This window comes from Tyto alba, unplaced genomic scaffold, assembly GCF_018691265.1.
Source record: "Tyto alba isolate M040663 unplaced genomic scaffold, T.alba_DEE_v4.0 Super-Scaffold_1000006, whole genome shotgun sequence".
NCBI classification, from domain to species: Eukaryota; Metazoa; Chordata; class Aves; order Strigiformes; family Tytonidae; genus Tyto; species Tyto alba.
In genome coordinates, this window is record NW_024881272.1 from 14,624,879 (window position 1) to 14,652,151 (window position 27,273).

The window sequence follows — 27,273 nt, forward strand, 5'->3', positions numbered from 1 at the left end:
CAGGCGGGGGGCTCCGCGCCCCGGCCCCTCCGCGCTGCCGGCGGCGGGCGGGCGGCAGCCGGGCGCTGAGGCGGCGGGGCGCGGGCCGCTCGGCGCTCCCCACAGCCAGCGCCAAAGGGGATGGCCGTGCTCAGGTGGTGGAATTAGCCGTCCCTCTAAGGTGGCCTACAATAACACAGCAACAGGGGCAGATCACTTGTTTCCTGACGCAAGACGTTTCCCAAATTGCTATCTACACTCTCCCAAGGAGCCTTCAGCAGGAACCTGCCGGCTCACCACTAACACTCACCCATTTCTCCCTCAATTTAGCTGGTTGAGGTGCCATGAGGTGTCAGAGTTCACAGCTCTGAGGTTACCAGCTCCCACCCTCCTTGGCAACTCTGCAAGTGATTTTTTCCACATTTCCTTAACACTTTTCCAATAGATAATTGAAAGTATTACACAATACAATAACAGAAATTACTTATTAAAAGGAAATGCTTGAATATAGGACTAGAAAAATCTTAATTTTATAAAGCATGTAATGAATGGGGTGGTTGTGAAACACCTACCACAGTGACCTGTACTACAAGACTTTGATTTTACAAAACAGAGCTGGAAAGCAAAATCCCTTTGCTACAGTGAAGGGATTAAATTTTGCACAGAAAGTTAACTAACAGCTGTGTAGCACCACGTCAGCTGTGTAGCACCACGTCAGCTGTTAGTCAGTGTACCTTAGGACTGTTCTCTTGGTGAATTTACAATACCATGGCTTAAAATTAGATAGTAATTTATAGCAGAAGGGATATGCAGAGCTCTTCTAACCCGATACCACTCAAACCCAGTTAAGAGAGCTGACACTAACAAACACTGGAATTTGTGTATAGGGACTCAAATTCATGTGTTTGTGGTTTTTTTTTTTTTTTGGTTTTTTTTTTTTATGAACTGTTCCGTGTTAGCAGTTCTTGTTATTAATATCTGACCCGAGGAGTTATTGATATCTCCAAGATGTGTAAAATTGGCAACTGCTGAACAAGCAGAATCATCTGTAATGCTTGGCTTTTTTCCAAACAACCATATGAAAAGGTTAACTCTGAAATAAAGAATTTTATTTTGTGCATTTCAGAAATAAATGAATGACATTTTCTAAAATCAGCTGCTGCTGTGCTAGACAGACACATGTGAAACTTATCTTTCCATTTTACATTACAACATGCAGTGCAAGAATGATACATAAATTGTACTTGAATTCTCAAGTTAATAATCTTCGAAGGAATCAAGAGCTATTAACTGTACAAACACTGGTAACGATAAAAATTATTTCAATTTGGAGGAAGGAAAAAAAAAAAAAAGGTCTCAATACCATATAGATAAGAATCACCAACTGGAACACAATGGATTCACAGTTCTTACCAAGTTCTTTAGTTTGTTTCTAAAACATATTGGTTTGCTTATAACTTTTTACTGATTGTAGCTTTTCATTACCATAAGTTTTTGAGTGTATAATATAAATTATACTAATGAATGAAAATACAGTTCAGGATCAGTCAGCTATTTTTAGGGGATAATTACTTAGGAATAGAGTTTATCTAGATGAATACCAGCTCAGATAAGTGTTAGATTTAACACTGCTTGCTTTCCTCTTCATTTTTAAACCATCTGGCTTGACAAAGTGTTGAGTTGCTTTGTGATTAAAAAAAAAAAAAAAACAAAACAACCAAAAAACCAAACCAACAACAGAACCACGAACATAAAAATCAAAAACAAACAAAAACCTCAGTTTCCCCCAAAACGCACAAAAGCAATAAGCCACCCCCCAACAGTTATAACCTCAAATCTTATTTTTGTTGCTACTTAACAGCAAAGTCAACCGATACATTTTTTTTTCTTATTTAAAACATTTGTCACTAAAACTATGCTCAACTAATCAGTGCAGAAGCAACATTATAAGTGGGCATGTTCAGAAGTTGCATAATGTGTTTTTGTGTACACAGTGGTGATTTATCTTTAAAATTTTACTATTAAATTAGGAAAAAAAAACAAACTAGCAGTGACAAATATGCAGTCTCTATCAGCAGTGCAGTTTGCAAAACACTGGAAAGTCATCTGTAATAACAGAGGAGGGTTTTGATGAATGATTTCTCACGTTTTTTTTTCCAATACTGCAAGAGTGTTATTGCCAATATATGTAAGTTGACACCTTGTGGAAATCTTTTTCAACAGTAATAGCTCTTAAGCTGCACTTCCAATTTAAAAATGTTTTCATCAAGTAAGAACAATTTTTTCTGCCATATTGTTCCTTCTTTCTAAACCAGAGGAGCTATAAAACATACCTTGAAATAATAAATGAGAAATAATTATCTAGGAAGACAGTAAAAAGCTAGTGATACAGTAGGACATACATGTCTATATCAAGGATTTTGGAAAGTTCAGTACATAATGATACTCTATATGCCTCTTGCACGTTAAAAACATAATCTGTGGCTGACATTTCAGTAACATTTTTGATCAAATGACATCTCCCATGCATTGTGTCAAGAAAACAAAAATTTCCCAACCCATGTACTGCAGCAGCTCAAAAACTGAAGTACAATATAGACCTTCCCTAATCATAAGTTCTAAGTACTGAACACTTCAGCAAGGGAGTTCAAATACTGACTAACCTTTCAAATAAATAGTGTGACTGTAGGCGCTTCTTACTACTAATCTACACTCATCCTATTAACTTGCCCTTAAATGTATCTCTCTGTAACACATCTCCCTGAACAAGACAGCACACTTGCACTGTACTTTAGACAGGGTATGGAAACTTTAAAATATGGTTATAATAAAACCTTGACCTACATGTTATTAGTGCATTATAATTATACCCTGAAAATTTTTTTCACCATGTTGTCTAACATTAAGAAATGCAGTATCAGTTCTGCTTTCCCCACTGTGATGTGGGAAGTGTTGTCAGGCTCTCTGCCTGTTTATTGAACTAAGATGGAAAGATCACATGAATAGAGGGTTGAGAATTAGCAGCTGCACTTCTGTCAACCACTCTTCAGTTTGGGAACATTGAACTGAACTCAGTAAGGGCATACAGGCATCCAAATATCAAAGAACATGTGTTTTGCATCATGTTCACTGGATGCTGCTCCCAAAGAAAAACACATAGAGGTAGCATGCTTATTTTTGTTGGTGTGATTTCAAATGGCCTAGAAACCTTATCTTATCTTCTTTGGTGGTAGGCTAATCTTTTCCCACTGATGTTAACCGTTTCCACCTGCTTCAATAGAGCTAGGATTTTCTTAATAATAAAGGGCTGAGGTGACCATACCTCTTCAATAAATTAATTTAATTAAACAGTCAAGTACATTGACTTCTGTAGCTCTGCCCTCCCCTAACATACAGGCTGTGCATTGTATCACATGCACAGGTTTCTTATGAATTCTTCATGGTGCAACACAGATTTAAATGAAGAAATAGGTTTGCTGCATGGCCCACAGTATTTAAATAAATGTTAAAATGGATTAGCATATGATATTACCTTGTTATTGCTTAACTCTCAAAGTAGTTTACAGAGTTTTTGAGAATTTTCTAACTTCAAAGGTTGGTTTATCACAGTATTTGTAAGCTTTATTTCTGTGGTTGATTAATGGAGTGTTCAACTGAACACATACAAAAAAATCTCCGTAATACAGTTTAACAGAGAGACAACATAATATGCCTTCATTAATGTATGGTGCTACAGCACAAAGCATACCAAACTTAGGAAGCTATAGGTTAGTCTATTCCCCTTTAAGCATGCATTTGCAAAACATTCATTTACTCTTTAAGAGACAAAGGGGAAAAAAAAAAAAAAAAGTAAGAGCTGTGCTACTTATTTTGAGCTCAGGAAAGAGCCACCTCACTTTGTTACATTAAGATTTTGATTTGAGAAGTCTAAAAAACCAAAGCTACTTAATTTGAAGTTTGTGCATATTCATAAAATTGCTCCTTAGTAGAAGTTTCTGCATCAAGTGTGCACTGCAGTTTTGTTTTATTGTCATGGCCTGATTTCCAAAAAAAAACCCAAGCTCCACACAGTTATAGGGTATAGGAGCTGCTGGCATTCAGTATCTTTGGAAGTCAGGACACTGCTTAAGTGATTGTGTGGAACAGGACATTTCCCTTGCAGTATAAGCCAAGTGTTCGTTTATGCCCAATAATAAGACCACAGAAGTTTCATCAAATCAATCAAAAAAAACTTCTACAAGTCATAAAGGATTTCAAGGATAACACCAATCGACCAGGCCTGAGTTTCACAGCTAAAAGGGCAATACTGTCCATTTTCATTGGTCAGCTCTGGAAGCCCTTTCCAGGATGATCTAAGAAAAGAAAACACAAATGAGTTCTGTTGTTAGATTATACATTGAAATTAAAAGAACATTTCATTTCAAAGCTTTTAAGAAGATTATCTCAATAGGAAACTAAAAACCATGACTAAAGGTCTGTTGTCCTATAGGCACAATATGCCCTTTAATATCTAATTCAAATATTTATTTTTTCCTGAAGCTGTGAATTATAGTTTTTCATGGGGGTGCCTCTACTTCAGAGTAGACTCTCTGCTACTAATAGTATCTAAACTTACACTACTGGCATGTTGCTCCTGTTCTCATTGAGGTAGTTTTGCAGTTGCAAGAATACAAATGATCTTTGAGATAACTGAACTGTATTCAAACTACACTTGAAACAGGATTATGGTGCTAAAGAGAGATAACAGCTGGAAGATACTGTGACTACAGAAGCCTTTTCTTCCTCCATAGGAATAAAAAACTCCAAATACTAACATACTTCTGTAAATACTCATAAATTGAGCCTGTTGCTACATTAGTAATTCTGTACACAAATGAAATACCAAAACAGAGTAAAAGTACATTACTTCAGTAAGACAAAAAAACAAAGAATGTTACCAAACTGCAAGTTATTTGGTAATACTACCAAACAACACACTGGGACAAGACACTACATAAGGCAAGAAATTGCTTAACAAATCCCTTTTCTTCCTCATGTGGCCAGACAAACCCTTCTGTCATGACTAGTCTTAATGAGTTACTCTTATGGGTACAAATAAATGCATATTTGCACTACTGCAGAACAGATTATACAGAAGAGGTATCAAGGGCAAGATCTTTGTTTTGTTTGGTTTTGTCTCAAATCCTTAAGAATTAAAAATATAACAAGATATAAAAAGGGGGAAAGTAGCGTAGGCTTAGTGGTTTGGTTTTTAAGATGAAGAACTTAAAATGCAGAAGAACATTTAAGGGCCTTAAGCAAGTTCCTCTGCCTTCTTAGAATATCAAGGTTATTAAGATTCTGAAACACTGTCATACTAATTTCTTCATTTATAATCCAAGAAATCCTAACAATATTTTGCATCATCTTATCCACCACAATTTTAATCTGTCACTACTAGCCCTTTTTGTTTTGAAGGTTGTTTTAGCATAGCTTGATTTTTTAAAAAACAACTCACCAACATTTTTTTTCTGAAATTATTTTTTTTTGTATGAAATTAGATCCTAATTTTTACATAAGTTTCAATTCACCCAGTCTTCACATGGTTAAGTATTAGTAGTTCTGCAAGCTATAAAGAGCACTAGGTCTCAGCTGTACTTGAAACCTGACTCAAAATCCGTAATAGCACATAGCAGTGAAATATATATGTAGAAAAGAGATGCTGCTGTAAGATCTGTACTTTTACACGCAGCTGCATAGTGGATACCATTAGCTTGAATTAGTATTTTGAATCTGTGTGAATTGGTGTCTTACCTTTCAAGGTGAACGTAGTGGCGAGAAAGAACATTCTTAATCATAACTACAGTTTTTGCATATATCTCTGGACCAATCAACTTTGAGAAGTACAATTTGGCACGAAGAAAATAGCCAATCGGCCACAGCCATTCCTAAGCAAAAAATGAAAAGAGATTGTTATTAAGCTGTCAGTTTGGAAAGGTGACAGCATTTTTTCTAAAATTGAGGAAATTGACTCTTACAGGTCCTTGGTGATAATTAAAACCTCTGGCTACATTATAGTTGTCATTGTCAAGAGCATTATCATATACTCCACAGTAAACCATATCACTGCAAGAAAGAAAAAATAAATTATGCAAACAAAACCTTAATAAAATTGATGCACAAAAATGAAAGCAGAAGAGAACCAAAAAGTTGTCATGGCATTTACATTTAATTATGGTTAAGTCAGGGAGATCTCCACCGTTTTTTTTTTATTTTACATGACAATGGAATTCCAAATATGGTTTAAACTAGTAGGAAAATGGTTAAAATCTTGGAATTACTTGAATTAATAATTTTGCCCTTATGTTTTTACTCAAACTGTAGTGCTGTGCACTGTATCATATATAAGTATGTATCAAGATGCAAATTCAATATCTTTTATGATACCAAATTTGACTTGCTTCTGTGTGACATCCAAACACACCTGGTGATTTTCTACATAAATAAAATCAATTGCATGGACATTTAGAACAGCAGAATAATTGTTCTGGAAGTATTTATTGCACCTTATTTCACAGCTATAAATGATGATTTTAACAAAAGAAACACTACCCCCACATGTCAAATAATTCCTACTGTCATGTTTTGTAGTTAACACTTATTCTTATCTCTACTATACTTACTCTGGGTCTAAGGTTTTCATGCCTAATGGACCAAGCAGTTTTTCCTCTGCTATCTGCAGAGCTTTCCAAGCTCTCTCAGGTGTGAACAACTCAGGGGCCTAACAAAATAATAAAGATTTAATGAGTAAACTCTGCACATGTACACACATAAGACTGTATATAATGTAGAAGACCATAAAAAGCCTAAGTTTATTATTACTGAATCAACTTCTGGAACCTAGAATAAGCAAGAAGACAGAAGCTATCCAGTGCTTTTTTTAATTTTTATTTTATTTGAAATACTCACATCAAGTATTATTACCAAAGTTCTTTACAAACCCAGTAAAGACAAACAACCCATGCTTTTTAGCTAATTTGATGGGAGAAGCAGCCTCCCAGACCTCGCCTTAGAAGACATTCTGAATATAGGGAATGATGTAAATTTATTCTAGTTATACAACGCACAGCAGTTTCATTTAGGTAAGTCCTGTCAAGGATGTATTTCTAGGAGATACTCCAAGATGGACCAATATTAAAAACATGGAAAAGAATAGCTTTCAAAAAGTTATTCTAAGGAAGGTATATTCCTGAGATAATGCCATGCAGATGAACCTTACAATCCAATCTTAGTTCCATAAAAAAGAAAATTTTTAATTGCAAATGCTTCCTCCCATTCCCCATCACTTACCACTACCATTGCTATTGTAAAATTTGGCCTGAGTTGGTAATCACACCATGGACTTGAAGCTCCATAGCTGTCCTTATAAATTCCACGTTTGTGAACAAGATTTGGATGTTTCTCATTAGCATCAGCTGGATTCTCAGAAACAAAGAACAGTCTTTCAAAGTGTCCTTGAATTTTTCTGTTCCACTCATCATATGTGACAGTCTCCTCCTTTCCTGCAAGATGTTACATACAGGTTTTATTTTCTGAAAACAGCCACAGTGGTAATACCAGAAGTATGCTTATGTCTACTTAGTACGGTTTTGCTTATTGAAGTTTTAAATAAGATACTCCTAATACAATAAAGGCCATAATAGCATTGCAAACGGTTATTATCCAGAAGTTGAATTATATTGCAGATCAACTCCAACATATGCACAACTTTTTTTACACAACTGTTTCTAACTTGCAGTTCGCTAGGAGCAAACAGTATGAAGTACTGTGATCTATAGTAAATATTTAATTGAGTAAGTTTAAAATTTATAATTAACATTTCAGCATGGTAATGTCAGCTCTTTTATAGTACTTGGTATACATATACTTGCTGTTTTGGAGACTTCAAAAAGCATGTCAAATCATTAGGATAAGCGTCACTTTTAAAAGCTTTCTTTTCCTGAATTTAACACTTAACAGGAACAGACCTAGGATCACCTCTTTCCAGCTGGTGATTCCCCATGTTTAGGCTAATTCTACAGTTCACAGGAACAGCTCACTAAAATTTCAAGAGAGACTGAAAAAGATCAGGTTTCAATCAGCATATCTGTGCGAGGGATATCTTCCTGAATGAGATACATACATCCTAAATAAGCAACACTTTTATTGAAAAGCCAAAAATAGTAAATAACTGTACATTAGTTTTACATGAAGTGAGTACTGAAGTATTACCTATTTTTCTTAAACTACAACTGGAATATAGCAAAAAGCAAAATACTACTGAAATTGAAATATGGTATTGCCAGAAGAACAAAAAAACCTAGAAACTCTAACACTAAGCCTGTTCTTAAGAAACAAGGCATAGACCACAAATAGGAATTAAGGCTGGTTTTAAAACAGATTCAGCAGTAGATGAACGAAATTTAGACCCAGTTACATGAAATTAACAGCAGTAGGGAATACACACACATCAAACTGAATCTAAAAAAGTTATTTATGATTCTTGAACAAAAAAAAAAGATAAGTCCTATAAATATTATTTCTACATCTATGCATTATAACATTGCTGTGTACTGATTTCTTAATTGTCTTACTCTAGCCATATATTTTAAGAAATCCTGAAGTGACAGGTAAGTTCATGACCTAAGAATCTGTACTGTCTAGCATCGACAGGAAAAAAAAAAAAAAAACAAAACCACACCCCAAACACTTATATTCACATTTTCTAAAATAGAATAAAAGAATCATTAAATTAATTGTTTCCCTGTATTACCCTTTACTGAAGAGTAAAAAGGCTTTACAGGCCACCTATATTCAGTTGTGCTAGCTAAGCTCAAACTAAAGTAACTTTGTTACCAGGGCAGTTTCCCTCTGAAACATAAGTGACATCTAAAGATATTTCTGTAAATATTCACCACAAGCCACTTCCTGTGTTGTGAATATTGGAAAAAAAAAAAAGAAAAAAAGAAAAAAGAAGCACCATTTTACTTAACACTCTTGTAATGAATCATGTGTATCATCATAATACATAATAATCCTATCACTTATGTCCATTTTGAGAAATGGCATTTAGGCTCCAAGATTCCTTTTTAATCCACACCTTAATACACAGAGTAAAATATATGAAATGTTGACAAGACAATATGAACTCTTAATTTTTGGAGCAACAGAAGATTTTAATCATACAAGATACTTTCCCAAGTTTTTCCCCTTTTATCCCTAAGACTTCTTGAGTAGTTTGATAATCATCCTTGATATTATATGGCCACGATTTCATTGTTTTAGTAATGTTCATACTCTAGTAATATAATAAGATATGCCTGTTTTTACCATGTCTTTTTACAGTGACTCCACGGAATGGAAACACATTTTTCTCAGATAAATCCACCAACCAGCGAACAGCTGACTTGCACAAGCCAACAATTTCCACAGCAGAGCCATCTCTAAAATAACAACGAGAAAAAAAGCCCAATAATTACTTTAAGGAGGCTATTAAAGTTCAGTAAGTAATTGAAAAAAAAAATAATCTGCCAGTACCTTATTTAGACATTTTATTTTTCCTTATTCTCCTACTATTCCCCTGTTTCTCCTATATGAGCATCCCGAAGTTCTACAGTACTGTACTGTTTTGTGAATAACAGCTCCATCATCATCACTACTGTCATGATTTTCTAAACTTCAGTCATACCTCTCACTCATGTTCTCTTGAAAATGATGTGCCTTTAGGCAATCCAATCTCCACTTGCGAGGCAGCTACTCCATCCCTTTGAGTTTTAGCTGCCCTTCTTTGTATCACACCTTATTATGTCCTTGAGACCAGCACTACACATAATGCTCAAGATACAAGTGCATCTTGAAGGTGCAAGGCTTCACAAAGAAGCAGAACAATGACCTCTGTCTTGTTCTAAAAACCTGTACTGATGACACCCAGTATTACTATTTTTTATTAGCTTTTTTGGCTGCTGCTGTACACTAAGATATGATTCCAGAAAGCTACAATGACTCAGATTTCCTTCCTGTGTTGTAGCTCAGATCTCACAGCATTGTGTAGGCATGGTTTAGGCTATTTTTTCCCTAGATGCATATCTTAACTTTATCTACACTGAAGCTTATCTGCCACTTTTAGGCACACCCAGTCTTATATGGTACTTCTGAGTTTCATGAAGGGCCAAGAATAAAAGAAGAGAGTATTAGCGTAAGCAGACTGTGTCAATTTACTTTTATTTAAATGACTAGGATTCCACCTGATGAAGAAACAACAGAAGAAACTGTGAAGAACAGGTGAGGTTTTCTATTGGTGAACAGTCAGGGAACTAGCTTAGTAGTAAACTGGCTAACAGCTACATTTTTTTTCCGTAAAATAGATTGAAGTGTTATCATCATACTCAGCTAATTTGCACAGATTTAAAGTAATTTTATACCAGCGATTAAGAACATAAAAAAAAACGGATCAGCTCCAAGCAACTTGGTCCTCTTATGTTAAAACTGTGTTCAATACAAAGGTTCTTATCTGCACCTGCACTTTGGTAACTTAGGTAGTATTTCTGCTACAAGTCAGAAGTGAAGCATTAAAATAAGCACTAAATGCACTTCTTGGACTTGCTTCTTTTTTCAGGTGATATTCAGATATCACCATATGCATAAATTTCGTATTATATCATATTGATTTTTACTGCCTGTTTGATATAAAATTTTTCTCCAGCACCATCGATTTAGTCTCTTTAGGGCAAGTACCTCAACCTCTCCTGGTTCCCAGTTAAAACACCTGACTTGTCAAGCAAGAGATAATGTTTTCCTTCAGTTCTCACACACAGATGGCCATCAATTTGAAACTGATGCTGTACTAAACTCAAGCAAGGATGCCTGCAGCAGTTGGCTAGCACACAGTAAAGAGCTTATTTTTGAAATGCTTAATCTCAACTTTAAGAATGTAGATGTTGTAGATATTTTTAAATTCTAAATAAGCATTCCAAAAACATAACAATTATCAATTGATATCTCCTATAATAAGTCTAAATATCAAAGTATTTCTATTGCTGCAAGTATACAGTTTTTCCTAAGTTACATTTTACTACTTGAATTTAAATGCTGACTCTTGGCAGGGGGCTGAGACCATGCCAGAAGCTGAGAACTTCACCTGCTAAGAATATGCCTTTCTTATTTCAAATGAGCACAAACAAGGAAATTACCATTAATATTCTAGTAGGCAGAAATGTTTTGAACATTTGAGAGATCACCTCTCAGATGTGCTAATGGAAGACTTAGTAGCTCTGCAGAAGAATCTCAGTTAAAAAAAAAATTATTTTAAAATCCCCCCAAAAGCCTGAATTTTGTACCTTGGAGTGGCTGGAATTCCTTTGTTGCGAGCTGTGTCACTCTCTCCCATTTTATCCATCCAAGTGCCACAGTTGAAGCGGTTCCCTCCAAAGACAAAGCCAGTTTCACGGTCAACTCCTGCAGTTACAGTAAAGCCTGCCAAGCAAGAATATCATGTGTCAAGTCTGTATTTTAAACAAAACAAACAAACAAACAAAAAAAAACCTGCCTGCGCCCCCCCCCCCCCCCCCCCCCCCCCAGTTCAAGCCTCCAAACAAGAGATCTGAGTTGGGTTTCTGAAGGCAACTGTACTTTAAGTGAGCTTTTATTTAGAGATAACTTGTACCACAACATATAAACAGCTGCTGATAATAAACAATTAATTAGGCACTGTTTAAACATTAAATGTATTTGAAGTAATATGGTTTTAGTCGCATTAAACAATTTTTCAAAAATATAGTCAATAGCTAGAGGAAAAGAAATATAATTGTTATCTTTTGAATTGCATTGCAAGTGTCCTATATGTTACCTTCATCTCTCATGTTTTGATCTATCTGCGGACCAGCATTCCTTTCTCGGAAATGTATGCCTTCCATGTGTCGTTGCATTGCTTCCTGTATTACTTCATAAAGTGGCTGATCCTAGATTGATTGCATGTTTGGATGATATGTGAAAAGCAAGATGAAAAGCCGACAGAAAGGCTCTATCTAATGTGCAAATAGTAGCAATTCTTAGCCTCTAGTTTATAATACTTCAAAAGAAAAGCATCTAACATTTTCAGTACCACCTTTGTCAATGGGAATACATTTATTTTTAATATAAACATTTTTTCAAGACAAAAAGCAAAGGAAAAAAAGTTAGGAACCGATGATTTTTTTTTTTTCTCCATCCCCAACCTCCTGCACCTGTCTAATCATGAGATGCAGGTACAGTGAAAAGTGCCAGAAATATGGAATTCTTGTACTATAATCAAATTTCACCATAAGTAACAGATAGCAACAGGTTACTGTAGCTAAAAAAAAATTCCATCCTTTAATTAAAAATTTATATTTGTGTTAAATACTTAAACCAGAAATTATCTTTACCATAATGCCTGCAGGCTGAGGAGATGAGTCATCGCTTGGGTACATCCTAGAAACAGGACACCTGAGAATGTCTAACCCCTTTGGAACAATTTTACAGTAGTCCTGGATACACTGAAGCCACCACCATACAGCATCACGACAGTTGTATCTGGCATGTGTCCCCTGGCCAAGCAGATTGGGAATGAGACCATGTCTTAAAGTCCCACCAAATGCTAAAATGATGTTTCTAGAACAAAAGAAAAAATATAAGGTCTTGACTAAGTTACTTTCAAGGCCTTTATTGGACCAAGTATTAAGTACAAATCATACAAGTTTACCTTAATAGCAAGGTAAGTAAAGGAGACAAACAGGATCTTAAATACAGATGCCAAATGTTTGCTGTTGAAAGCTACAAATTACTTCATTTAGCATGAACTTCTTTTACATAAAAAAATCATCTATTCTCTACAGATTCCCCAACATGAATACACTTAAATCAGTTTGTACAAAACACACAACATCTGCTAATACTAGTTTGCTTTTTCATAGGTAATGATATAGAGCCTAAATCCAAATCCCACTGAGGTCACAGGGAAGGTTTTTATTGACATTGTTTATGATTACCCTGGTATCCATTCTGGTGAGTGGGGTGGAATGGGGACGGAGGGCAGGAGTAGATGGGAATTTCCTATTAAAATACAGAGAGGTGACAGCAACTGAGGTTATGAGAAGTATCATTTGAGAACCGTTGCGCATACCTTGCAGAAAATATGGATTCCAACTAGCTTTAAAAAGGGAATATAAACATTCTAGTAGACTGCAGGTCTTACTGCATGAGAAAGGTAATAGTTGGCCAAACATACAAAAGCACAAATACATGTTAATTTAAAACAATTCTTTATGTTTGTATCATGTGTGTATCATATCCACCCAAATTAAAAGATTAATGGAAATACCAAGTCAATAGGTCTATCTTATATCTGGCTCATTTGTCAGGTTAAACATTATAAACAGATATCAGACTGTAACAATCCACAATTATCTGATTTCTAGTATTAAAAAACAAACACTAGAAATTACCAAAAAAAAAATCATGATAAACATGCAATCATACCTTTCTGATTAAAATAGTATTCTCCTGCTACTTCAAACTTTTAAGTAAGTAATTTTGAAATTATTGCTCAGCAACAATGATGCAAGTACATGTGAAACACAATCACTTTGTTTAAGAACAAGCAGTAGTGTTACAGGGGTTAAAATTATCTCATCTGTGCAGAACATCAGCTCCACATCAGTGCCAACAAAGCAAAAGAGAATCATTTCAGTACTGTTTTTAATTCCACTTAGAGACAACTTCCAAATCTGTCTAGGGCCATTAAGGTTTTATATTGCACATCAACTGTTTCTAACAGCTTATGTGTCATCTGAGGCTCTGAGAGCATGCCTTTTTCCTAACTACCTGCAAAACCAGTAAGAACTAAGAATAAGTCAGTCTTACCTTGCTTCTACATAGCGCCCAGTAACTAACATTAGACCTCTCAGTGCAATAAAAGTATCCCTTCCCCAAGAGCGAAAAATTCCAGAAGAAAAGTGAGGTAAACCTAAAAGGAAATGTCATTGTTCATCTCATTAACAGATATGACAGAAATGTCCAAGCACATATGTATGTATAAAATAACCATAAGTAAATATATATTCACATTTATAATTTCTTCCTAGATCAACATTTAAATAATCTTCTATACCAAGTTCTTGATAAAATGAAATAAAATTTCATTTGATTAAAGTATTTTCTAGATTTTAAAGATCATGTAACAGAATTTCTCATATCAATAAGTCACATTTTTATTACATCACTTTGAAACTTAAGCAAATGCCATCCTGTAATTAAAAGAAGCAGAAAGAAAACTAACAAAAAGTCAGAACTACAACAAGATTTATAACTTTTTGTTGGCAAGAGTTCATGTAGGAGAACCATGCCATCTCAGCAGCATAAAGCGGATAAGACTGGAGAGCTATCAATTTCTTCAGCGCAAAGTTGTTCCCAGCCACTATAAAAGGAATCGTGCTTCTCTTTTCCAGCAGATTCTAGAACTACATCTTACTGGAGACATTTTAACATGTAACTTTAAGATTTATTCCGACTGATAAAGCATAATAGTTACAACTGTAAGGCTCATCCTTGTCTTTTCTTCCATTTATTAACTTTTTCAATCAAACAAAAAATTCCATATGGTGAAGTTTCAAAAGAGCAGTCCCTTGTGCATGCTTGATAGAACAACATTTTAGCTTCTATCACTTACTTTTCTGAAGTATTTCCTAACGCTCAAATATGGCCACTACACTTCCACAATTTTACAGTATATGGTAATAGCACTTGCAAATGACAATCCATATACAAGTTAAAAATCTCAGACACAACTACCAGTAAGTATGTGAAGGGAATATTTAAAACCAAACTGTTTAGTATAATTAATCTTTACGACCAATTTAAGGGAACATTGTGCCTCTGTGCTTCTAGGTAACACTAAAGCAGGCAAATGGAATGTTACTAAAAACCAGAAACTAAAAGCAGTAAGATTCCATGAGAGGCAGACAGACAGCAAAAAGAAGAAGAAAATAAACACCCCAGTGAGACACTTGTCCTGGACTCTAGGAGTTTCTATGGTTTCAGAAAAGGAATGGGCCAACTCAGAACAAAAATAAATTCGTTCTAAAGGCACTACACACAGAAGATAATACTTTTGACATAGCAAAGTGCCCAATTCAAAGTCTGCCAGATGCTGGCAGAACATACGGAGGTATAAACACTATTTGTCGATTGCTTTTATGCTCTTTCCTTTTGGAGACGCTTTCAGATCAGACCTTCTGGTCTGCTAATGGTTCTTTCTTTTTCTGAGAACTTGTGAACAGTAAATTTACCCTTGTATCCCATTACAATTCAGTTCTTAAATTTGCAGTTAAAAAAGAAACAAAAATCTATTAAGCTAAGTATACTTACTTCAACAAAGTGTTCTAGAAAGGAAAATATACTTGTGGATCTCCATATATGATAAAACTAAGAATATCTCTAAATAAAGTGTTTATAAGCTTCCCTTCCCATCCCAAGAGCAGTAACAAAATGGTTGTCCCCAAGAAGTAATGCTAGAAAAAACTCCCATACTTCTAATATGGGCAAATCTTTATCTTAAACACAAATTAAAACACAGGGAAAAAGCGAGGAAAACTGCTACCCACACTTCATACATGGTTGCTGACATATGGATCCCAAGCACAATGAAGACAATTTTATTATAGTTCCTAAAAACAGTTTAGCTATTTTAGATGACTCTTTTTTTAAAATGTTGTCCTCACTTACCCGCTGCCAAGGAAACACAGCACTGTTCTTTCTCATTTGTGATCTCATTCAGCCTATAGGGAACATCATGTAAGGAAGGAGACAGATCTGGCAGACAAGGATATCTTCCTATCCCACACATCTGGACTGAACCCAAGGAAAGGTGTTTAACAAATGTCGATCCATTCTGCACGAAGCTATAATTCAACATAATTAAAGTAAAATTACATTCTGCAATATCAGTCTATAAAATGTAGCCTTTTTTAATTTACAGAAGACTATTATAAGTATTATGCAAAATAAATATAATTAATTAACAATGAGTTAATATTAGGATTCTACATTAGCTAATTTTGGACATAAGATTTAATTTGTACATCACTTTTTTCCCCAAAATGGGTGCCCAACATTAGCCTTAAAAATTTATTCATGTCAAGGCGAGTGTTTATGTGAAATACTTCTAGGGAAAAGGGTAAAAAGAAATTGATTTGCTTTACTGATGCTTAAAAAACAGACTTAAGACCTCAAAAAATATGAGAAAAGATATTTTACTATGAACAAAAGTTTCTGTCAAACTGTAAATCATTAAGTCAGTTAACACATTGTCTAAAATAAAGCGACCTGCATTCCTGTCTAGTTTATCTCCAAACATTTTTTCATAATGGGTTACTTTGCACATGATTTCATGGCCATACCAAATTCTATTCCCATTTTACCATCTGTATTTTTACAAAACAATACTGATTTGTTTAGAATGTTCATAGCTAGAATAAAGCCTCCATTAAGTCAATCTCTCTTCCCTTTCCAAGAAACAAAGGAGAAAGAGACACTGATGTTTAAACAGTTATTTGAAGAACTAAGCAAAGTGCTAATGAAAGATATTTAACTTTGTTAAAGAAGAAATGTTGAACAAAGCATCAGCCTCAAGTACAATCTGGTATTTTCTTTCTTCCCTGAATGTTAAGGAATCATTGCAATCGTACTAAAATACAAAAAAGGCAAAAAAAAGTTTCTGAAGCCTGGCAAAGAAATGTTGGCTTAAGCTTTCACCTCCTACTGCACAATGCCAACAGCAGTTATAAATTCAAACCCTAGAAATACAGCTGAATGCCCAACCTTCCAAACCACCACCATTAGAAGACAGATTTGATATTCACTACCAATTTTACCTTTTTACATTGGAGGAGTATGAAAACACTCAAATCACATTCTCCAGCAGATAAAACTTAAAAGGTACAAATATATACAGCTACCTCTATAGTTCTGATATGGGAAGCATACCTAGACATCTGATGCCATCCCACATCCAGAAGCGTTGTGTATGCACCCACTAATATGGCATCAAAGTAACATGGGATGAGGTAACGTGGAATTCTCTTCAGGTAGACAAACATGGCCTTCATCCATTTACCAACCTATTAAAATACAATCTAATTAGAACTTGTTAACACTAGGTTTCAAAACCCAGTGTTTTCAGGATCCATCTAGTTAAAGTATTTGACACAGTTTTGGTACATTTATTACACCCAAGTTATGCGTGACCACCACGAAGATGAGGTTATCTTCAGTTATTAGTAACACCACTTGCATGCAACCATTCACATCTAAAGCTGTTCATGCTAGATATTTGTAGTAGAATTGCTGTACCCTCCTACTGCAAAATTTCAGCTATGAGATGAACTCTAAGAAAAGTAGTAGGGAAAAATCTGTACTATATCTGTACTATGACATAAATAGGCAAGAATATCAACTATATAAAGAGATTATATTTTGCTAGTCTTATAGAAAACAAACAATCACAAAGAAGTTATTAAAACTGAGTAGCAAAGGAAAGATGCAACTCGGAAGGCATCAATACACCCCAAGTGTGGGGAGAAGGTATCTCATTCCTTAAAAAAAGACAGGACTGAAGAGATGAAGCTTGGGACTAGGGATAGAAACATTATAAGAATGCTAAATTATATAAAGCCACTAGTGAAAGTGACTGCAGATCTGGGTCTAGGACTCAGGATTCTGGAGCTTCACCATCCTTAAGTCACTATAAAATGTTTGACACCTGGGAAGTATATTTCTCCTCTTTCCTTCTTGTACTGTTAAAGAATATCATGCCAACCTACTATTAGGTCACTAAAGATCTAAAGCTTGCAGATGAAGAAAGTACATGTCGATATATTACATGACACTACACTTTTAACCTGGAAATTACAAAGAGAAAGTTAACCTATATGAACAGTGAAGTTGTAAAGTTTAGTTTCATGTGACTTCAGTATAGCTATAAGTCCTTTGTATTTTCTGCATAATACAATGAGACACTATAAATTAGCAACTCAAAAAAATACATAGACAAAGTAAGCAACAGGCTTTGAAGACCAGTAAATCTGGCAATTACCAGACTAACTTCCTTTCCAGAAAAGCTCCGTCTCAGAGGTCAGATTCAGCGTTTACTTCAGTACAACATTAGACTGCTTTATATCACTACAATTGACTTCAGGAACAAAATTAAATAAGAATGCTAAATTCTTTATTATTATATTAATTATGTAAGTTATCCAAATCAGGTCTCCATCTTGTGAAATGAATAAAGCAATTCCCACGTAGGAAAATAGAATATAAACAAAGAAAGTAAAGGACTGTATTGTAATGCAGCTATACAGGTAACCTGCATCTTAGTAATTCCTATCTTCTCAGTGCTTGACTCTGAAACCTTAGTGTAACTGTACCATAACTGTAACTGTATGCCTTTGTAGTATTCAGACCCTCTTTTCAAAGTACTTACTTCAAAATGGTTACTTCATTTTTATTTGAAGAAAAGTAATAAACAGGGAAGGACCCCTGCAGGCCTTTATGTAAGAACTAACAAACCCTCCATGCCCTACATATTTTCCACTTCCCTTCTGCAGTCTATTCTTAAATAGGATTGAGGAGAGGGAAGATAAACATATTAACAGTTTAATCTCCTAGAAAAAATTGCTTAGACAAGAAATATGTTATAGACAGACTGAATTTGAAAGTATACTGGTAATTGAAAAGGAAACAAACTTGTAATTTAAAACCCCGAAGTCAAAGTTAAGTATTTTTACTTACTTCTGCACAGGCTCCTGCACGTGAAATCAGACGATTACTAACATAATCAATCATCCAGTCTCCAGATCTTAAATTATCACAAAATGGATGACCCAAATCATTCTTTGGTCTAATGTCTGCCATCACTGACATTAACCCTGAAAATACAAACCCCAACTTTGTATTAAAAGACACCATTATCACAAACAGCAATTACAGTTCAGGAGAAAAAAGTACATGGCAACAGATGCTTTAACTGGATTTAATCGTATTACTTCTCTTGATCTGCAGAACAAGTTAGGATACAACTCAACTGTAGTTTCCTCAGCGCACATCCTAGACAGTTATGCAAATAATTGTGGAGTGACCAGCATGATGCAATTCATACATTTGATAAATGATCAACACTCCGCAGTAACCTAGTAATGCCTAGGGTTTAATTTATGTGACTTTTCAATGGAGATACATGTATTTAATTTTAAAAGCAAGGCCACTGGTGTTAAAACACATATTGAATCTTAATTTTGCAGCCCAGAGTATCGAGAGAGGGGGTTTCTGGTTTAGTGTGCAATTTCCTGGGTACAACGCTCATTAGTAGCATGGTCAAGCAGAAAAAACTAACTTTTTTATCCAAACAATGGCACTAGCCATAAGACAGCATCAAGGTGTGATGTAGATTGCGCAGTTCTATTTTACTTTTTTCTTAACAGAAAAAAAGAATGCTGAAACTATTACCTTGGAGACCTGCATACTTCAGTGATGACCAGTTTGGTATGTTGTAACAACCTCCACCATCTTCTTGTTCTTCTGCTTCACACCTATACAGTACTTGATTTAAGTCAGCCAAAGTTAGTTTAGATGCAATACTGAAAAAACAGTGGGGAAAAAGAAGAAATCCAACCCCAAAAGCAACATTAGTAGGGAAATAGAGAAAGGATTTCATAAACAATTCTAGTTTCAAACTTACATTAAATAATCAAATATATATAACTCTCTCACCACTTAATCTTTATTTCCAAAAGCCTGATTTTTCAGATGTTCCAAGATGTTCTGCTCAGATGTTTTGGTATTTATTTAGAAACACAGTATTAAGTGCAAACCCTGAACAATCATACCCCAACACTGACAAGCACTCCATATGACTATTTTAAGCAGCAACTACACAGAACATGAACAAAAGAGCTGCAAAGTTTTAAAATATTAACCCTGCTAAGTATTATATATATGTAAAAATAATCTCAGAGTCTGTATTGCACTCTGACAATCCAAATCCAACTGTAGTAATAAAAAAAAAAAAAGAAAACAAATCCTCACTTTAAGTTTACAGACTGTTCTTCGCTCCCACTGTAGCACTCTCAGTTCTACTTCAGAAACTTAAAGAATACTCACGAAGAAAATAACGTTTTTAATATAGGTGCTGAATGATCATCAGGAAGACTTCCAGATTTAAAATGAGGGCTGAACTGGATCAAATGATTGCGGAGTACACCAACAGCCTCTTGTGCCTTTGGGTCAAGACTAACTCTGTAAATATGAATGCATGACTTGTAGAAATGTAGCACTTAAAATAACTATTCTGAAGCCTCAAAAATAGAATGATACAAATCTTTGTTTAACTAACACAGCCATTTGGCAATTATAATAACGTACCTGAATACTATTACACTTCCTGGCGTTAATTTTTCAAATTCTATTTCTTGAACAAATTCGTTTGGCCCTTTTATGGCAGTTCCAGCTTGCTTTATAATTTTACTGTCTTTAATCTTAGAAAAGAAAACACATTTGCAACTGAAATTCAATGTCTTTTTTTCTAATAAAAAAATGTCACAAATTACAAAATATTACATCAGAACATGGGTGAAGGAGGCTAATTACCTGGATATGCTCTCTGAGTTCCATTGTGAAATTAGGCAATCCATTTATAAAATGTTCATCTTTTTTGTAAGGACTAGTACTTCTCTCAATAGTCCTAGCCTCAAGTACTACTTCTTCTATTTTTCCTAAGAAAAGATAAATCATGTAGCTGTTAAGATATTTCAAGTGAAAAGTGATTCTTTTGAAGAAATGAAGCAAAACCTAACCTAGAAACCTAAATATTCAAAATACAAGTCTCTTGCCCAGCTGAAGAACAACCTAATGTGACTAACCATATAGCGAAGTGTTTTAAATATCCTATAAATATTCATTACACATTCATTTGCTGTACTGTATTTAACACTGCAATTTTATTATTTTATCATAAATTAACCATAAAAATCAGTCAACATTTAGTGAATTACAACCTATGTTTTATTGATTACAAGTTGTGTTAGTTTCCTTTTATCTTTTAGAAGACTGTATCAGATTGGTTTCCAAACTGCAGCTACGCATGGTTTATCTTCAAAATGTAACAACTAATTATTAAAATATTCTAAATTTATCTATCCTTGTGGCAATCTAAAAACAAAGGTATGCAAGCCTTGCAGCCACCTGTAAGTATCTTAACATATGATGTAGTTGACTTGAAAACAAACACACACATAAGCATACTTAAAAAGCCAGTTCGGAAAGCTTCTCTTCAGACATATGTCCACATAATGTGTGGAAATCATTATACTTTGTTACTATTAAGTATAGTAAATACTTTCATATTTAATTAATTTTATGTATTTTTTACCTATATATTATCTTTATATTAACTTATGCAATACAAAGTTGTTTCTTATTAAGATGTGTTTTAAAACTACAAAAATAATGGTATATAAGAAAGCTGAATAGCAATGACATCAACAAATACGATGAGATTTTAGCCTTTTCCCCCAGTATTACACAATAAATTGTAATTTCCCCCCAACTCTGTACAATTAACCCTCTTGCTATTAACTATTTCTTACCAGTTCACAAACAAGACAGTAAACAAAACCACACCCACATGGGAAGCTTATAGCAGGAAGTATGCTCAATATGAATGCCTCTGAAAACCTTAAGCAAGTTAAGTTTGTTATTCTTTAACCACTTTTGGTGCATGCACATTAGCACATATAAGAGGAGTGTTATATACTGAAAATTCTCATATTAATTTCAGGTGTTTCAAGTGAAAACAAATGGAATTACAATAACTTGAATTTTTTGTACACCTGCCATCTCTTGAAAAGAAATCTGATTACCTGGGATACACATTTCAGGTACTTCTTTACTGTAGAAGGAGGTTTTAGGATCCCTGAAGGCAGTTCGACTTACAGCCACAACAGATTGGTGTGTGTTAGGGCAGTGTCTTGTCACTGCCACTATATCTTCATCAACTTGATCTACATAGACCTAGAAAAGACATACTATTGCAACTGTGTTCACTCCAAACATAAATATGGAGAAATTGTAGTGTTACCCTCACTTCTTGCCTGATTAAAGCCTTTAGCCCCTAGCTCCTGATGCAGCCTGTTTATGGCGAGCCTTCCTGCTAGAATTCCTGTTTGGAAATTAACTTCACCAGAACTCAGATGTGCTGCTGGATTCCATTTTGCATAAAATCTCTCTTCAGATACTACAGAGATCTGTAAAGAAATTAAGATTTAAGCAAATATCAGCTACTATGCAAAAAAACCACAAAACAAAACAGCTGGAGGTCTCAACTATATAGTCAATTCAAATTTCATATGAAATTGGACAATCCAAAGTAATATCAGCTAGTAAGCTGCTTGGAATTTCAACAAAGCAATATTAAAATATATGTCCTAGGACAAGAATGAAGTTTAAATTTTTAAAAGTAACATAGAAGTTAAACTGTACACACATACCTGGTGTGGTACTAGTTCATCATAGCCTTTGGTGCTTCCTGTAGCGCAGCATGCCATGGAAACAATCATTGCACTGGGAAGAGCATCATATGCAGATCGGTGCTATGTTAAAAAATACATAAGGAAACAAAGACATAATTAATTCTTTCCAATTCAGCACACAGAAGATACACTCAGTTTAACAGACCTGCTCATCACATAACCATAATTTCCTCAATCACAATAGAATTAACGAAAAAAAAAACAACTACAAAAGCACTAAGAAAAGCAACTTAAGAGAAATCCTCAAAAATTAGCATTCCTAGTTTCCACCACACTCTCCCTCTCCTGTAGAACAGGAGCTTAGGGGAACAGGTTAACAAGCAGAGACAGAATTATAGTAGCTGGAATTAAAGAATCAAACCAGCTTGTTAAGTAGCTTTATATTCTTTTTCCCTTGAAAGACAAAACCTTGGACATCAGAGTTGTTATAAAATTTTACTCTCTGCATGCAAACTTGAAGATCTGAAACATACTTTAGGATCCTAAACACTGCTCAGGTAAAACATCCAGATTGCAGCAAGCCCTCCCATGGTTCAGAAATAATAAATTCAGAAAACATTACATGTAAAGTTTGGGTTTCAGTTTAGGTGCTCACCTGAATTGGACATTCATTATCATGGGTAATATCCATAAACAATGCATGAGCAATAGCTGGCATCAAAGGCCTCAAACGTGGCTGAACAAAAGAGCCAACAGGTTCACCTCCAAAGCGATAAACTAACCTTCCCTCTTCATGGCTATTATAAGCAGTCATTGCCTCTAAAGAAGAAAATGGGTAAGTGTTTGCACAAGAGTAACTACCATAGATTACAGGACGCACAAAGATGTTAATGCAGCATTTTGCATTTTGGTTATTTTGGTGTGTTCAATCATTAAAAATTAAAAAAAAAAATTAAAAAAAAAAAAAATCACACATAACTATATACTCCACTTTGGATACACAACCTTGGAGTATTCCATTTACTGTAATATATTAAAGCAGAGAAAGCTCAGGGAAAAAAAGGGAGAAAAAAGAAGAAATCTGAAACTGTTTCTCATAGGCTTTAAGAAACTCATGCAACAAATATAGACACAACGCAGCACTTGCATAGCGGACCTGTGCTACGACTTTTTTCTCTTGCTAGAAGAGCAGTGAAATATTTAAACTTCTGTAAACTAATGCAGGATGCCTTCTCTTATTTTACAGCTGTCACAATACAGGAACTGTACTTCTGATTACACAGAGTATGAAATTAAAAGTGCATAGTCCAGAAGAAACCTTTTCCTTCAAAAAAGTATATCATCTATAATCTCTCGTTGGAAAGAGACCACACACACAGCAAGCCTACCTCTTATTAAGGAGGTAATGCCCAGCCTATTCACAAAGATATTGTCCAGCTCCTCATTTCCTGTGAACAGTTCAGCCACTACATACAAATCGGCTCGCACTTTTCTAGCTGTGTCCAGCATGTACTGCAAAAAGCACAGCCAAAAAAGCCACAGAAAGGGGAAAGGTAGATACAAAAAAGGACAAGTTTCAAAGCTAGGCAGGGATTGGACAATAGGAAAATGCCATGCAGCAAAGATAAACAGAAAGCCAAAATTAAGGAACAAAGAAGTTGTTACATAGAAGAGGGCACATGAACATAAGCAAAACCAAGAATTAGCATACAACACAGGAGAAGTTAAATAGAACATGAAGAAGAAAAGGTAATTGCATAAGCAAAGAACGTGAATATGTAAGAAAAATAAAAAAAGCATACCAATGTTAGTTTCACGTTAAAAACTCCAAACCATACACAACAATCCTACATAATTTTCAACTGCTTATTGTACCTCTAATCAGGCTGGTAATTCCCAGGCGGTTGACAAAAACATTGTCAATGTACTCACTGCCCGTGAAGAGTTCAGCTATCACATAAAGATCAGGTCTGACTGATCTGGCTGTTGCTAGCATCTCCTATAGATCACAATACATTTTTAATGCAAGATATCCATTGTCAGCTATGTATATGCAATCATTAACATGAATGTTAACCAAACATAAATGAGTCATTTATATATGTGGTTCATTAGAAATATTAATAACAGGTAAGATTCATAAAACTGTTTATTTTACAGGTATTATTTATGGACTGAGTAATTCTAGGAAATTCTCTGAAGACTTTAAGCTAGTTACAACTTTCTTCATAAAAAAAATCTTTACTAAAAATGCAAGAACAAGGATTGAATAAAAGAGATACTTATTAAGCTAATAAATCTGAGGAAGACTTCAGTTTAAGCCTTCAAAATTATCATTCCAAAAATAGTAGCAAAAATGAAAGAACGGCAGAAGTTTTGAAATGGCTGCATTTAAGAGTCACTTGCAACTTTTGTGTGGGCAAATCAACTTGTTTTAGGGAGCTCTTCATAGATTTACCTAGGCTCTGTTAAGACTAAGCACTAACAAGCTGCACTACTCAAATCTATTTAGAACTAATTTACTAGATACGTACAATTTTGGAAATAGCCAGATCCATGGTAAAAGATAAGCACTAATCTTAGCAATAAGCCTGCCAGACTAAACTTTCTGCAGGTATTCTTTAACAACTTTTAAATTCTGGGAAGTACACCACTTCCTGTTTATTTTGGCAATAGAACAATACATATGGCAAAGAAACACTAAGACTTTCAACTAAGTCTTGGCAGAGACCCCAGCTAAAACTGACATACCGGACACTGGTAGTCATTGCACTACATCCAGAGCTACGTGAGGGAAAAGTTAGCCAGGTCCATCCGCATCTACAATATTTCAGCTGAAGTAGAGAATTAAGAGATACAATAGCTACACCACTATACTAACTGTTTCAAGCAGCTGAAACCATATCTAAACATCACCAGTGAAGAAACTCTGCTTGTGCTATGAGGAAGATTCATTCACACTTGAACTCTGCCATGTAGAACCCACAGATTTTGTAGCATTGGTGCAGGATTTATTCCACAGACAGAAGCTGCTTTATAATAAGCATGTTTAATTTTGCGTACCTCAGCTACATGAATAGGTGTTGAATGACAGTTGTCAAGACGAACACCATGGAAATACTTGGCAGTGATTTCAGTGTATTTTTTCATGTGTGCCCAGAGGTATGGACAGTCTTCAGGTTTATTACCATAACGCAGTTTCACACTGTCTCCCCAGCAAATAAGCTCTCTTCTCAAGTAAACATTTGACCCTGTAAGAGAAATAAATTCACTATAGTGTACATATACAGAATAGAATGTGCACCAAAATGAAAATGTGGTATTTCATATTCTACTGATGAAGAGTAGAACACTGTGATCAAGACTAAAAATTCTAACAATAACCATGTCAACTCAAAATTTGTATACCCAACATTGATATGTAATTCCAGACTACTTCAAAGGAAACATTTAACTTTCATAGAGATACTGAAATAATTCTTCAGATTAAAATCAAATTCCTTTTCATTCTTCAAAATAGTATAAAAACTGTACTTAAGAAAAAAAAGAAGAAAAAAGCAGCAAACAAATTAACAAAATCAGTGGTTTGGCTGTTTATACTGGCCAAATTCAAAAAAACACCTCAGTGTGTTACCATAAACAAACTGCCCCAGCCACAATTTAAAATGTTATCATCTGTTAATAGCAGACTGTGATGCTGCAAGACAAATTTCCACAATAGTTAGGCAGGTAGGTCACTTAAATGGACAAAGTCCCTAAATAATTTTTGTGTGTATGAAAAGACTTATCCTCCATCTAGTCCAGTTTCATATACTTTTTTTTTGCATTTTTTTTGACTGCATCAAAAAGAAGATTTAAATTTGAGTTCACCTGTAATATACTTACTGCATGGAATATACTGACAGAGCTTTAACAGTGACAAAGAATTAAATAATCAGTCATATCTAAAATAAGTGACTTCTCCCCTATATAAATCCTGTATTTGACAATGGCAGTAACATAATTAAAAAAAACCCCAAACAAGTCCACCAAAACCCCAGACTATTTGCAACGTGTAATATCCCAGGCACAATCACGGAATTGTCAATAATCAGAGCCCATGTAAGAGAAATACAACTATCTTTGAGTCATCAGTCTTCTGAAGGTCTGTTTATATTCACCTTATGTAAACCTGATCAAAGCATAAAGCAGGCCAGCACCACTCAGGATGGGCAAGAAATAGCTACTCCATTGCTTTCTGTGACTCTACACCAGCTACACTGATGCATCACCACAGTTATTTTAGGGGTTAAACCTTTAATTAGATCATGAAACTTGTTCAGCTGAAAAATAATCTTGCCTTAGCAAAGAGATTATTTTTCCACCAGACCAATTTCCAAAGGCTTGCATTATGGACACCTAAGTGATTGGGCATACACAAAGAAAGACACATAACAACAGTGTGCAGGTAGTAAGTAAAGAGCAAAGATCGTAATTCACCACTGCTTCCAAAAACATTCACTTAAGCACAGCCCACCTTTTGCCTTCACTAATGGCAACGTAAGTACATGAATGGAAAAATCTGCTTTCTTTTGATGTATACCACGGGTTTTTTAAGGGCCATTTACAGAACTGGCTGCATTTGTTTTGCAATTGCTTTATTTGTGCCCTTATATATAATCTTCTCACACTGTATTCTTAGTTGAAATAATGTGTGGCATAAACCAAAGGTATAACACAAGTATAAAGCACCCAAAAAGCT

The 27,273-nt window shown here is 34.9% G+C and overlaps 1 protein-coding gene across 5 annotated transcripts in view; it reads right to left on the reverse strand.

Moving 5' to 3' along the window:
• Positions 1-1,066: 1,066 nt before the first annotated feature.
• AGL (amylo-alpha-1, 6-glucosidase, 4-alpha-glucanotransferase) overlaps positions 1,067-27,273 on the reverse strand; it is a 49,444-nt gene continuing 23,237 nt past the window's right edge. For 4 of the 5 annotated variants that reach the window (XM_033000478.2, XM_033000480.2, XM_033000477.2 and 1 more), the window contains exons 12-34: positions 25,596-25,783; positions 23,921-24,044; positions 23,188-23,351; positions 22,551-22,652; positions 22,155-22,307; positions 21,924-22,074; positions 20,653-20,777; positions 20,428-20,540; positions 20,167-20,301; positions 19,513-19,643; positions 18,799-18,935; positions 16,996-17,129; positions 15,736-15,911; positions 13,876-13,978; positions 12,399-12,624; positions 11,843-11,954; positions 11,334-11,469; positions 9,328-9,440; positions 7,309-7,520; positions 6,642-6,739; positions 5,997-6,084; positions 5,773-5,906; positions 1,067-4,331 (exon numbers count right to left, since the gene is read on the reverse strand). In XM_033000478.2, the coding sequence (XP_032856369.1) occupies positions 4,214-4,331; positions 5,773-5,906; positions 5,997-6,084; positions 6,642-6,739; positions 7,309-7,520; positions 9,328-9,440; positions 11,334-11,469; positions 11,843-11,954; positions 12,399-12,624; positions 13,876-13,978; positions 15,736-15,911; positions 16,996-17,129; positions 18,799-18,935; positions 19,513-19,643; positions 20,167-20,301; positions 20,428-20,540; positions 20,653-20,777; positions 21,924-22,074; positions 22,155-22,307; positions 22,551-22,652; positions 23,188-23,351; positions 23,921-24,044; positions 25,596-25,783 (3,173 nt within the window). In that variant the 3' untranslated portion in view covers positions 1,067-4,213. Of the gene's footprint in view, positions 4,332-5,772; positions 5,907-5,996; positions 6,085-6,641; positions 6,740-7,308; positions 7,521-9,327; positions 9,441-11,333; positions 11,470-11,842; positions 11,955-12,398; positions 12,625-13,875; positions 13,979-15,735; positions 15,912-16,995; positions 17,130-18,798; positions 18,936-19,512; positions 19,644-20,166; positions 20,302-20,427; positions 20,541-20,652; positions 20,778-21,923; positions 22,075-22,154; positions 22,308-22,550; positions 22,653-23,187; positions 23,352-23,920; positions 24,045-24,407; positions 24,532-25,595; positions 25,784-27,273 lie in introns of all 5 variants that reach the window. The other variant, XM_042806941.1, reaches the window with a different exon arrangement.